General features: G+C 42.5%; 1 protein-coding gene across 11 annotated transcripts in view; it reads right to left on the bottom strand.

The window, feature by feature from the left end:
- The window catches only part of SLIT2 (slit guidance ligand 2), a 346,357-nt gene that overhangs the window by 15,918 nt on the left and 316,788 nt on the right, over window positions 1-13,651 (bottom strand). For all 11 annotated transcript variants that reach the window (XM_014532277.1, XM_014532270.1, XM_014532275.1 and 8 more), the window contains 3 exons: window positions 8,344-8,481; window positions 7,997-8,237; window positions 6,350-6,480 (listed from right to left, as the gene is read on the bottom strand). In XM_014532277.1, coding sequence (XP_014387763.1) covers window positions 6,350-6,480; window positions 7,997-8,237; window positions 8,344-8,481 — 510 coding nt within the window. The remainder of the gene's footprint in view (window positions 1-6,349; window positions 6,481-7,996; window positions 8,238-8,343; window positions 8,482-13,651) is intronic.

The following is a 13,651-nucleotide window of genomic DNA, read 5'->3' on the forward strand; positions in this document are numbered from 1 at the left end:
AGCCCTGGTGGTGTTTCTCAGTGGTTAGAGTGTTGGCCCATGAACCAAAGGATTGTGGGTCTGATACAAGTCAAGGACATGTACCTGGGTTGCAGGATCCCCGCCCTGGCTGGGACGAATGTGGGAGGCAATCAATTTATGTGGCTCTCTTGTATCATTGTTTCTCTCTCCTCTCCCCCTCCCTTCTACTCTCCCTAAAATCAATGGGGGAAAAAATCCTCCAGTGAGGATTAACAACAAAAAGAAAAGGAAATAAAATGATGAAACGTGCATGCCACTTTAGTCCTACTGGGAAAGAAATAATCACTATATCTTGGGTTTTTTGAATCACACTTAAAGCAATGTTAACTATTCCCTCTAGACATAATTCTGTGAGATAATGGTTCTCATACAGATTCATTTGAGACAGTAACTGACATCTAAAACGAAACTTTTTAAAGCAAAAATTACCCTACAGAAACAATAACTTAACATGTGGTTATGTTCCCCTAATTTTGTCAGATTTCGTTTTACTAAAATAAAATCCATTTCCATCACTGTTGAAAAGAAACCATGCAACTGCAAAGATGCACCTGTTGCACAAAATCATTCTTTTGTGCGATGTTCCAACAGCACATTAAATAACGCACAATTTGAAGAAAAGTTTACCATAGTCATCTTTTACAACATAAAATTACACAGTTAAACTGAACTTAAACTGAACAAATTCTCTAAGGTAGGAATACATAAAAATACCTCTTATTAAAACAGCAGGGTAGTGTACTTTTCTAATGTCAGCTAACATGGAAACACATTCAGTTTTGAAAATTTAATTTAACTCAACAAAATATGTATTAAGCAACAGGGTTGTTGCTGAGTTTTGCTATAAAGATGGGGAATGAATACCTTTCATCAAAGTTCACATCCTAGTTGTCTGAGCAAGGTCAGAAGTATTTGGATAAATGCCAGAAATTAGTAGGAGCAGAATTAAGACTTGAGACCAATTTCAAGTTGAAGGTAAAGGAAGGAAAAAGAAAAGATTAATAGTAACTCCACTACATCTATCTATATATATATGCCCGAGAAATTTGTACTGCCTCTCTATGAAGTTAGGATCATGACAGGGACCCAGGTTTGGGTGAAGCAAAGGAAATGAATCCAGTTTTGGATACTCCGAAATGATAATCCCAATAGCTATCATTTTTACTATTTGGCATGCATTGTTCTAAATATTTTACATGTATCAAATCATAAAATCCTTATCACAGTCCCACAAAGATAGAACTCTGATAGGTTATAACCATTTACCAGGTGAGGCCCAGAGAGCTTAAGCCATATGCTCAAGATACACAGGTAATAGACAGCAGAGCTGGGACTGGAATTAAGTCACACTGTCTTTAGAGCACCTGCTCCTTTTGATTACTTCAATTTTCAGTTTGAGTAAACATTCAAATAGTTCAAAAACCCAAATGATATCAAATGGTATTCACATACAAGTCTTGCTTCCAACCAACTGTTTCCTCTCTTCCCTAGTTTGTCTATGCAAATACATGGAGATAGAAATGCAAAAATTCACCCATGTTTGACACTGTTTCTGCCTTATTTTTTTTTATCCCCTTTGAACTGAGCAATAGACCTTGGAAATCTTCCAATGTAATACATAGAGAACCTTCTCATTTCCTCCCTCCCTCCCTTCCTTTTCTTTTTAACAGAGCATTCCATTTTGTGAATGTACTGTACATAGTTTACTTAGATAGAAACTAGGTTGCTTCCTAACCTTTGTCTTTACAGCCAATGCCACAGCAAATTACCCAACACACATATTATTTCTATGTCTTCAGCTATATTTGTAGGAACAATTTCCAGAAGTGGGATTTTATAGGTTGGAGAGTAAATATAGTTGTAATTTTGATAGATATTTTCAAAATGCTCTCCATAGAAACTGTTAACAAGCTATACTTCTAGTGTTAATGTATAAGGATTGAGGGTACACTTTTAACTCCCCTGCTACACCCCAGAAAGAGCTACCAGAAAAATTTTCCTGTATGGCTACAAGGTAGATGAGAATGAAGACAATGAAAATGGGGAGTGAGGACAGTGCTGGGTTTACAATTCAATATTCAGAAAAACCTTATAGGGAAGATGCTACATTATTTACAGAAATGAGTTCTGAGGTACAGAAAATTATGTACCTTGCCTGAGTTTATATCCTAGTAATTGGCCAAGTCTAGATCTGAACACACATCTTAGGCACTATGATTCTTACCTGTCAAATACTAGGGTGTTAAAATAATTTAATTGTTCCCTGTGGTCTCTATTATACAAAAACAAATTTCTATTAAAAATTGGAAAATTGATATAGCATATGATATCTATACTAATAAAAGCCTAGGTGGCCCTTGTGCAGGCCGCCGCCACAAGATGGCCACCACAAGATGGCCACGTGCACAGCAGAGGTGGGGCCTGGCAGCCGCTCCGCACAGTGAGGCCTGGGGGTCCTGCGGCGTGGAGGAGGCTGGTCCTAGCGTCTCTGCCACCTTGTGCAGAGGAGGCTGGTCGTGGCAGGGGAGGGCAGTTGTGGACGATCAGGCCAGCAGGGGAGGGCAGTTGGGGGCGATTGGGCTGGCCGGGGAGGGCAGTTAGGAGCAATCAGGCCGGCAGGAGAGTGGTTAGGGGGCGATCAGGATGGCAGGCAGAAGCAGTTAGGGGCAATCAGGCAGGCAGGCAGGCAAGCAGTTAGAAGCCAGTGGTCCTGAATTGTGAGAGTGATGTGGGCAATCGGGCCAGCAGGGATCGGGCCTAAACTGGCAGTCGGACATCCCCTGAGGGGGGTCCCAGATTGGAGAGGGTGCAGGTTGGGCTGAGGGACAGCCTCCCCACCCCAAATTTCGTGCACTGGGCCACTAGGATATATATATATAAAAGGCTGATATGCAAAGTGTCCCCTCGGGAGTTCGACCAGGAGATCGGGAGTATGATCGCTTGCTATGACATGCGCTGACCACCAGGGAGTGGTGCAGAACGAAGGAAGGCCCCGGCCAGCAGCCAGCAACTGGGAAAAGAAGGCCCCAGCTGGCAGCCAGAAGGAAGGCCCCGGCCGGCAGCCAGCAACTGGGGAAAGAAGGCCCCAGCTGGCAGCCAAAAGGAATGCCCTGGCCAGCAGCCAGCAACTGGGGAAAGAAGGCCCCAGCTGGCAGCCAGAAGGAAGGCCCCGGCCGGCAGCCGGAAGACCCCAATTGGCCCTGATCGCTGGCCAGGCCTAGGGACCTACCTGTGCACGAATTTCATGCACAGGGCCTCTAGTTTACATATAATACATATTAATCAATTCAGTCAGACTATCATCTCTCTATTTGAATTTCAGGTAATTGTTGTTTCTTTTCTTTTCCTTAAAAAATGTAATAACTTTTCTTGAGTGTTGTGCCATAAACTGAAGAGCAAGCATTAGTTAAAAACGATGCTTTTCCTAGACTTCTGATTCATATTGTAAAATGAGTCACATGGTATTAAAGGTATTTATAAATGCCACAGGGTGTACTCTATTGCTTGTTAGGCAAAAATGGTAATGAACATAAACTCAAAATAAGCTCTTTATAGTAATTTCTCATTTGGATATAACTTATCCTGGTTTCTACAACTTATCTAGAAATGCCTTAAATATACATATTTTTGTGAGAACTAGCTTTAATAAGCTAACCTCAAGAGCCTTTATTATGGTTTCTGAAAGTATTCTACTGTTTCACTGCATAGAATAAAACAAAAACATCAATCCCAAAAATGAACCACAAAATCAATATTCTGCAATCTTTTTATGGGCTGAATCAAATTGAGGCTATATGATTTAAGGCCTATCAATACCTTCAGTGTTGGCACTAATTCATTACCATTTGGAGATGAAGAAACGATCTCATTTCACTTGGAAACCAATAATTATGTGTTTGTTTCCATGATGTAAATATTCCCAAATGGGTTAGCTCACCACCAAAAGGATTCCATTCATGGCTACAATTGGCATTGACTTTCCTGGAACTGTTATGGAGGATTAAATAGGATATGAAGGCTTTTGAAACACATTGATTATATATATATATATGAATAACACAAACAACATACAGGCCAGTATCTCTACTTAGTCCCAATCAATGCCCACATATTGGTTGTCAAGCTTGTTTGGCGTACAGATGCACTGTGTTCACCACAAAGGGTATTTTAAAATAATCTGAATCAATATTTAAAGGAGGGAAAACTTTATAGTTAAAAAACTTCATATTTCTGCCTTTAGTTGGAAAAGCTGGAGTTGTAGCAAACGTGGCAGATTCAGGGAGAACTGAGGAGATGTAGCCTAGTCCTGTTTGGACAAAGATTTGCTTTTGGTTCACCCCAGTCACAACCACTCTTATTGTATTGCCAACATCAAGGCTGTTTGTAATAAAGGAATAGGTCTCTTAAACGTTAGATCTCTTCAAGAGAAACAAAATGATGCCCAGCAGCATGGCTCAGTGGTTAATCATGGACCTATGAACCCTGTGGTCATAGTTCAATTCCTGGTCAGGGCATATGTTGGGTTGTGGGCTCGATCCCCAGTAGGGGGCGTGCAGAAGGCAACCGATCAATGATTATCTCTCATCATTGATATTTCTATCTCTTTCTCCCTCTCCTTTCCTCTCTGAAATCAATAATCATCATATATATATAAGTAACAGAATGAGAATATATTCTTTTCTTTCAATTGGTCTGTTTAGTTCATTTAAATTACCTGCCTAGGAAAACAGACTGCATATAGCGTTATGACCCTGCTCTAAATGTGTGACTACTCTGTTTCTACATGTGAGGAAATTTACTAGGTAACTTTTCTGCAGGATGACAGAGGGGCTCTGAAGGTTAATCTTATGCCTCATAAATATCTTCCCTTTCACGTCACCAATGTATCATCAATATCATTATATTATTTAAAAAAAGACTTCCAAAATGAATGATAAAATTATCTATGATATATTCTATGCAACCATTGGTTTATTACATGAAAGTTCTCTAAGGGCAGGAGTTTTGTTCCTGAAATCTTGGAACAGGGCCTAGCACACAGTAGGTGCTCAATAAACATGTGTTGCATGAAGAGTAACTTTATATTTCTCACTGTGCTGAGTTTCTACTGCAGTTGTTTCTCTAGAGCTATGCTCCACAGATCTTTACGGGCTCTGAGCCCTAGGAAGCTCCAGTGTGACTTACATTACTGGGATTAGTGGGCTCATTGTTTTCTGGCATCTGATTTGGCCACAGGGAAGCACCAGGCAGGAGACTGTTGGGAGGTAGGAGAGTGAGGTTGCATATTTAAAACCCTGGCTCCGCCCTAACCGGTTTGGCTCAGTGGATAGAGCGTCAGCCTGAGGACTCAAGGGTCCCAGGTTCGATTCCAGACAAGGGCATGTACCTTGGTTGCGGGCACATCCCCAGTAGGGAGTGTGCAGGAGGCAGCTGATCGATGTTTCTTACTCTCTATCCCTCTCTCTTCCTATCTGTAAAAAATCAATAAAATATATTTAAAAAATAAAAAATAAAAAATAAAAAATAAAACCCTGGTTCCTTCCCTGGGGACTCACTTCATTGAAGGTCAGAGCTCCTGCCCTGCAATCCTCTCCACATTCCTTTTCTGGTCCTATATTTCCATAGGCTCTGCCTCCTCTCACTACTACAAGCAGATGGGTGGGAGCAGCATCCCTCCTTTCTAGCCCCAGGGCAAAATACTACCCCTACCAAGCTTTGTAAATACAGGTGTTCCCCACTTTTCAAAAGTTCACTTTACTTCCACTTTACTTTAAGAGAGACACTACATTAGCATCTGCTTTCCTAACCAAAAGAAAGGAATCTGACTGAAGGAATGGGAAGATAAGACACTTTCTTTTAGAAAGGGAAATACTAGTAGCATTTGTTTTTCAGTGAGCCTCTGTAGAGACAGTGAGGCGCCCGGAGCAGCAACTGTAGTAGGGTCAAGCTCCTTCCCAGGACCCATACCCAGAATCTCAGCATCCCGCCCCCCTAGCTTTGAACTGCGTGTGAGAACATCTGTGCTCTACCTCTGTGTATTTTGTGCGTCCTTTAGCAGATATGTCCTAAGATAATGGCTTTTCTGCTTTACTCCATTTCGGTTTACAAAGGGTTTTGTGGGAAGGTTCTACTCTTGGGTAGCGGGGGAGACCTGTAGTCCTGTAATAAGACTTTCCTGCAATTATCCAACTCATGCCATGGGTAACACACTCACCACAGAGTCTGCTGGAGCCAACTGATCCCTCCCCTCCGCATTACAAAACAACAGAGAAGCAGTGCTTCATGAAACAATGGTTTTCACCTTTCCCAGTAACTGAGAGATCTTCACCTGTAAATGGCAGAGGCCGGGTGAGAGCCGGTGTCGTAGCTGGCGCGCACGCGTCCCCGGTAGAGCTCTACAGCGATGTGGTCCTTGTCCCCCTTGTACAGGAGGATCCCACTGTCTTCATCGGTAGCAATCTAGGGGGAAGGACACTTCCGTTAGTAGGATGGGTCGTCACCCAAACACATTTCATCAGAAAGAAACAAGGCTGCTTAGTGAAGGGTTTTTTTCTAAGCTTTATGTTTTCCTTATGGCTATGAGAAAATACGATACTGTACGTTGAAATCATTACTTGAAAGATGACCTAGTCTAAATTACTTCCTTGCAAATAAATTCCTAAGGAACTTTAAAAATACATTCATAAACATATTTTTACTCTTCCTGTACATATGGGCAATGCCAAAGCTTCAAGATGCATGTCCCATGAAATATGCAAAAACAAGGAATTTACATACCTAATTTACACTTCGGGAAATTAAAGCTGAAAAATAGTTCCCACAGCATTAGAGTGCACAATATCTAACGGAAACCAAGCTTTCCTCCTTAGCTATCAACTATATTTTCTCAGCAGAGAATGATAACGTCTAGTCAGGAATAAAAATGGTGGTGTTTCTGTTCTGTTGAAAAAGAACAATAACATGCGCCTAAGTAAACACCGCTGCCTGTGCTTGCACTTGGAGCTTTTCACTCACCTGCTCGCCCTGCTTCTGTAATGGACTGTATTTATGGCACATGTGAAATGCGACTGCGCTGAGCAAGGTCGACTTTCATATTTCATATAAAGAAGTGAATTCTTCATAGTGATGGCATGAGAAGAGGGAAATTTCTCTTTTTGTCCTGCTCTCTGGCTTTTAAAGAAGCAGTTCTGTTAAAGTTAGGACCTAAGCCCAAACAGCACTGGGCACTTCTCATAACAATCAATGTGGCGAATGTTGGCAGCCAGGGAGACAGGCTTTTTCGTAAAGAAGGCCTGGCTGCCTCCCGGGGTCCCATTCCCCGTGACTTCTAAAGAACGCCCCGCCCCTCCCTGGGTGCCAAGGTAAACCAAATGGAGAGTGGGACCGATAGGAAACAGGCTAAAGCCATTTGAACTCAACACATATAAAATATTTTATTTACTGGATAAAACTAACCTGCCCCCTGTCACCTACAGGGATTACCTCTAATCTACTCTCACCTTGTCTACAGGGCACTGAATCACTGACTCAAAGGTAAAGGTGACTTGGTGGAGAGACTAGCAATAAATCTGTTTGTTAATTTCATGTCTATTCTCAAAGGTTTCCGGTTGAAAAGTTGCAAGATGCTCGCTGGATATTTTGCAGTGTAGAGCCCGGACTGCAGTCATAAAGATAAATGAATAAAAAGCCTTTACCCAAGCACAAAACAAAGATATATATTTTGTTACTGTGTGTGTGATTTTCTCAAACAAGTAATGAATAAAAATGCCCGGTTCCCACTTAGCTTAGAAAAACACAAATGTTGGCGAGAAGACTGACGCTTTCCCACAGGGGTGCTGTCTGTTATTGTGTTCTGCGGCCTGTAACTGTCTATGTGACAAATAACATCACTCCCAAACCACCACCGTGTTTATGCTGTAGAGCTGGATTTGGCTTTCTATGAGATCGGCTCTTGCTGGTCGGGGGGGAACCTTACCTGAAGTGAGATGTTCGTTTGAGGCCGAACCTTGGCCGAAGGAATTTGAAGATAGGACTCCTTGTTTACAAAATTCACACTAACCAGCTTCTCACACTTCTCCCCCTGGTAGCCAGGCAAACACTGGCATATGGGCTCATTTATCCTGATGATGCACTGAGCTCCATTCTGACACTCAAAATTGTCACAGGGGCTGGTTCGAGGGAGGACCATGGGTGGAGAAAATTCACAGAACAAGCCACTAAGGAAAGAAGAGAAACATGCTGATTAGATGTTACTGAATGGCCACTGTGCACGGAATCCCGTGAGCCCTAACTCTCCACACAGATGTGAACATCTCTTCGCACCTGTAACCGTCGGGGCAGATGCACGTATAGCCGTTCACTGCGTCCGTGCAGTGGGCCCCGTTTTTACACTTGTGATCCTGGCAGTCGTCGAAATCCACGTCACAGTGCTCGCCGATGTAGCCTGGGGTGCAGTCACATCTGTTTGAACAAGCAAGTAAATGATTTCAAACCCAGCTGAGCCAAAATAAGTCAAACAGTTGCATGTCATCTAGGAAAAGATGGCACCATCTTTAAAAAATGTACTTAGACATGCTCACAGAGCCCCAAACTAAAGGAAGCCTAGAACACAGTACTGGTCTGCAAAGTATCCCATGGCTTCTCACTGGGAACTGTCAGGGGAATGGTGATTTTTATCTTCTGACCAGAGTGAGTATCCATAATCCAAATAAGAATAGAATCAGTGCACAGGGTTCCTTCTCTCTATCTTGTTTGCTTTCCCACTTTCTTCCTCCCTTCGTCCCTCCCTCTCTCTGGCTCTCTCTCTCTCTCTCCTTCCTTTCTCTCTCTCTTTCCCTTCCACCTCCTCTCCCTCCTTCCCCCTCTTCCTTCCTCCCTTTTTCCCCACTTTATTTGCCTACAGTGTCCACTATTTTCAGCTCTAATTCATTGGAGGAGTTGAGATGATAAAAACGCTATCTATGTTGTCAAATTTACTAAAAAATATTAAGCAATTTCCAAATAAATAACATTTTAAAAATTAATAATAGAGAATAAAATGCATTTTTATGAAAAAATATGTTAACACTGGATACCCTAATCCATAATAAACCCAGAGAATCATTATGGCAGAACGGGGTTGACCTAATGGAGTGAGACAGGGGAGCTGACACAGAATCCCGGGGCCAGTCTCTTGCACAGCTTCTCAGCCTGTTCCTGCTGGTGGAGGGCGGGTGGGTCTCAGCTGCTCTGATGCTGAAGGACCAGGGATAACATACAGCTGATGTTCTTGGAGCACTTCCTCTGTGCCAAACCCCGCCCTAACCACGTGGCTTATGTGGATTCACTGAATGCTCTCTGCCGGAAACCAATTCCAGCTTGTTCAGCAGGGCTGCATCTGGGAATGGCTGAGGGCATTTCCCCAAACCTGAAAAGGGATGATTGCTTGGCTGCCAGACAGCTCAGGGCATCTTAATCTACATGTTATTGCCTCCTACTGGCCAAACACCTGGACAGCCATAGGCTAATTCCCCCATTCTGACAATGCTTGTGTATATGAAACCCTGACCCTTTGAAGTGTATATCTCTGCCTCTCCTCAGGACAAATTGTGTTAAGAAAAAGCATGGGGTCCTGGGATGAGAAGACCTTAGACCTAAGAACTTAGAATTTAGCTCCTTCAACTAGGCTCCTCTGACCCCCAATGCCTTTCAAAATTATGCTTCATCTCTGGACTCCTATTTAATCTATGCACAGCCTTCTCCAGATTTGCTGAACCCTTCTTGATGCTGGGACAAGAACCCCGGCAGCTCTCCACAGCCCGGTGACATTGGTGCTACCATTGCTCCGCTCTACAGGGGAGGGAAATAGAGGACACATTGTTTAAGCATGTTACCCAAGGACATTCAGCTTGTGAGTGCCACAGTCAGAAACTGAACCCAAGAAATCTGACAAGAGCCTGGGTTCCTAACCACTGCACAGCCTATTTGATAATTAATCCCGTAGGGCTGTCTGCAAAACCTGCCCCTCTCCAGTGCTGACCACTGGAATCTCTACTATGACAGCAGGTCTCAGGACTTGAGTTGCTTGAGGGAAAGCAGTGTGGCCAGAGCAGGGGTTCTGAACTATGCTTTGTGGAGCTATAGGGGACCATGGACCCCTACAGATATGGCCATGGCAGGGGGTGAGGTGTTTCTGGTAGCTTCCCTCCACCCTCTATCTGCCTCCCAACACTCTCTTGTTGCAATTTATTAGTTTTACACACTGGACTCCCATGAGCATTTCTGTTTTGGGTTTAAGAAAGGCTTCTCTGGCCCTGGCCGGTGTGGCTCAGGTGGTTGGGCATCATCTCATGCACCAAAGGGTTATTGGTTCAATTTCCGATGAGGGCACATTTCCTGGTTGTGGGTTCAATCCCAGTCAGGGTGCATGTAGGAAGCAACCTATCAATGTCTCTTTTTCACTTCGATGTTTCTCTCTCTCCCCCTCTTCCTTCCTCTCTCTCTAAAATCCTACATAATAAAAGGCTAATATGCAAATTGACCAAACAGTGGAACGACCAGTCGCTATGATGCACACTGACCATAAGGGGGCAGATGCTCAACACAGGAGCTTCCCCCTGGTGGTCAGTGTGCTCCCACAGGGGGCGCACCGCTCAGTCAGAAGCCCTGAGTCATGCTCATGGCTGGCGAGTGAAGTGGTGGTGGCGGGAGCCTCTCCCGCTTCCACAGCAGCACTAAGGATGTCCTACTGATGGCTTAGGCCCATGGGGAGCGGGCCTACACCATCAGTCAGACATCCCCCGAGGGTTCCCAGACTGCGAGAGGGTGCAGGCCAAGCTGAGGGACCTCCCCTCTGAGTGCACAGATTTTGTGCACCAGGCCTCTAGTCAATAAATAAACAGAAAAGGTTTGCTGACTTTAAAAAGACAAATATGGAAACTATGGTTTAGCTTTACAGAATTTGGACTTGGCTATTAGAACTGGGTTTATATCCTGGCTTTCTTCTTAAGTGTATGTCATCATCACTAAGTTGCCTAATCTAAGTGTTCATTTCCTCATCTGTAACATATATAGAATAAAATAATTTCCATCTCATAGGTTTGTTAAAATATTTAATAAAACTACCATCTATAAAATAATTAGCATAGTGTTTGATTTATAATGCATGATCAATAAACGGTAGTTATATTTTTAAATAATTCCATTAAGTCTTTATAATTCTATAAAGCCTTTATGGTTAGGCTGTAGCAATTACCCACTTTTCTATTTTAAATCCATTAGGGTTTAAGTGAATGAGGATAATTAAAAACACCCAAGTGAATGTGGACATTCCTGAATGCCAGGGGCTTTGTCTGCAAACACAACATTGGGATTTAAGAGCTACTGGATAACTGATGAATTAAAATAAATGGGCTAGCACACAGACTCTCAGCTCTGCCTGTGTGAATTAAGACATAAAACTAGCTCACTGCATAAGCGTGCTTCCCCTAGAGCCAGTGGTTTCAGTGCTAAATCATAACAATGCAGAGTAAAGAAGTCTGAAGAGACGTGGACCCTAAGTGGCTGTAGACACTGAAATAGATGGACAAGCACCAAGAGAAGAGCCTCCATCCATGTTAATGTGAGCAGAGCTAACGGGCCGAGCGTTAAAAGAAAGAAGTGCTCTGAAACACACTGAATTATTTATCTGAGAAAAGAAATCAAAGCAAAAGATAAGAGAGCCATACATTCACCATAGTGGCTAAGAGCTATTTTATATTCTCTTCCCTACAAATGCCATTTCTCAAGCCCCTTAGAACTTGGAGTCACATTATAACCAACATTTTTTTTTCTTTTGGTCTTTCTTTTGCTCCTCAGATCTAGCTTTAAAACAGGAAGAAAATATTTAATTAGGAATTCCTTAAAGTTGTATTATCAATAAAACCTATCATATTCCCTCAACTCCATTATCTGGCCAGGAGTGAGGAAGAAAGCAAAGACTATAAAATATACTGTTTGGAAGCCCAAAAGCTGACTAAGTAAGATGCATGCTTGAAAATACTGCTTATGGCATATCGTGGTCTAAAAATATCTCAAAGCAATTTAGGAGATTTATGAGGTATATAATGAAGCAAGAGAAGTAAAACCAGCTCTCTCAGCTTAGTAATAAGAAAATGAAGTAACAGTACAAGTTGTTCAAACAACATTTGTCACGAGAGATTTTTCTTTAGCAGCATTCAAATAGTTTTGGTTTTTAAGTCCATTTTCTTTTTGCACCTCCCTTTCCCACAATGTGCAGTTTTTTAGAATGTGGGAGTAATGGCACATACTATGACTTCACCTACTTTCTGCTAAGCTACATCCAGCTGTAAAACAAGCTCACAAATGACTGTGAAAACCACAGGTTCCCAAATCAGCGAACCCATAACCCAGGAAGATGCACTTTGAAGAGTGTGCACCTAGAGCTGCCTGTATGGCTCAGTGGTTGAGTGTTGATCCATGAGCCAAAAGGTCACTGGTTCGATTCCCAGTCATGGCATATGCTGGGGTTGCCGGCTTGATCCCCAGTAGAGGGTGTGCAGGAGGCAGCCGATTAATGATTCTCCCTCATCATTGATGTTTCTCTCTCTCCCTCTCCCTTTCGCTGTCTGAAATCAATAAAAACAACTGAAAAAAAAGAGTGTGAAACCTCAAAAATTAAAAACAGAACTACCTTATGACCCAGCAATCCCACTTCTGGGTATTTATCCAAAGAAATCCAAAACACTAATTCGAAAAGATATATGTACCCCTATGGTCATTGCAAAGTTACTTACAAGAGTCAAGACGTGGAAGCAACCTAAGTGCCCACTGATAGATGAGTGGATAAAGAAGATATGGCACATGCATACAATAGAATAGTACATGGTCATGAAAAGAATGAAATCTTGCCATTTCTGACAACATGAATGGATCTCCAGGGTATTGTGCTCAGTGAAATAAGTCAGACAGAGAAAGACAAATACCATATGATTTCACTTATATGTAGAGTCTAAAGAACCAAATAAATGAACAAACAAAACAGAAACAGACTCATAGATACAGAGAACAAACTGATGGTTGCCAGAGGGTAGAGGAGTTGGGGGACTGGGTGAAAAAGGTGAAGGGATTAGAAACTACAAATTGGTAGTTGCAATGTAGTCAGGGGACTATGAAGTTCAGCATAGGAAGTGTAGTCAATAATATTGTTATAGTTATGTATAGTGCCAAGTGGGTACTGGACTTATTAAGCTATCACTTTGTAAATTATATAAATGTCTAACCACTAAGCTGTACACCTGAAACTAATCTACACTAATAAAAGAGAAACATGGTAATTGGCGTACGACCGCTACCCTTTTCATTGGCTAATCAGTGAGTATATGCAAATTAACTGTCAGCCAAGATGGCGGCCGGCAGCCAGGCACTGAAGCGAGCACGAGGCTTGCTTGCTGCAGACTCCAACGTTCCCCGCCTAACTTGCCAGCCTCTCAGTTGCAACTCTAAGCAACTATATACTATGTTGCAAATAAGAAGCTAAACAAAACCCCAGAAAAGGGCTTCCATTCAGCCGGGCTCGGACCACAACATTGTATCTATGTTTTCAGCAGCGAGGCCTCAGAGCTAAAGCTGGCCCAGAAAAAAAAAAAAAAAA

The sequence above is a fragment of the Myotis brandtii genome, unplaced genomic scaffold, assembly GCF_000412655.1.
Source record: "Myotis brandtii unplaced genomic scaffold, ASM41265v1 scaffold869, whole genome shotgun sequence".
Taxonomy (NCBI): domain Eukaryota; kingdom Metazoa; phylum Chordata; class Mammalia; order Chiroptera; family Vespertilionidae; genus Myotis; species Myotis brandtii.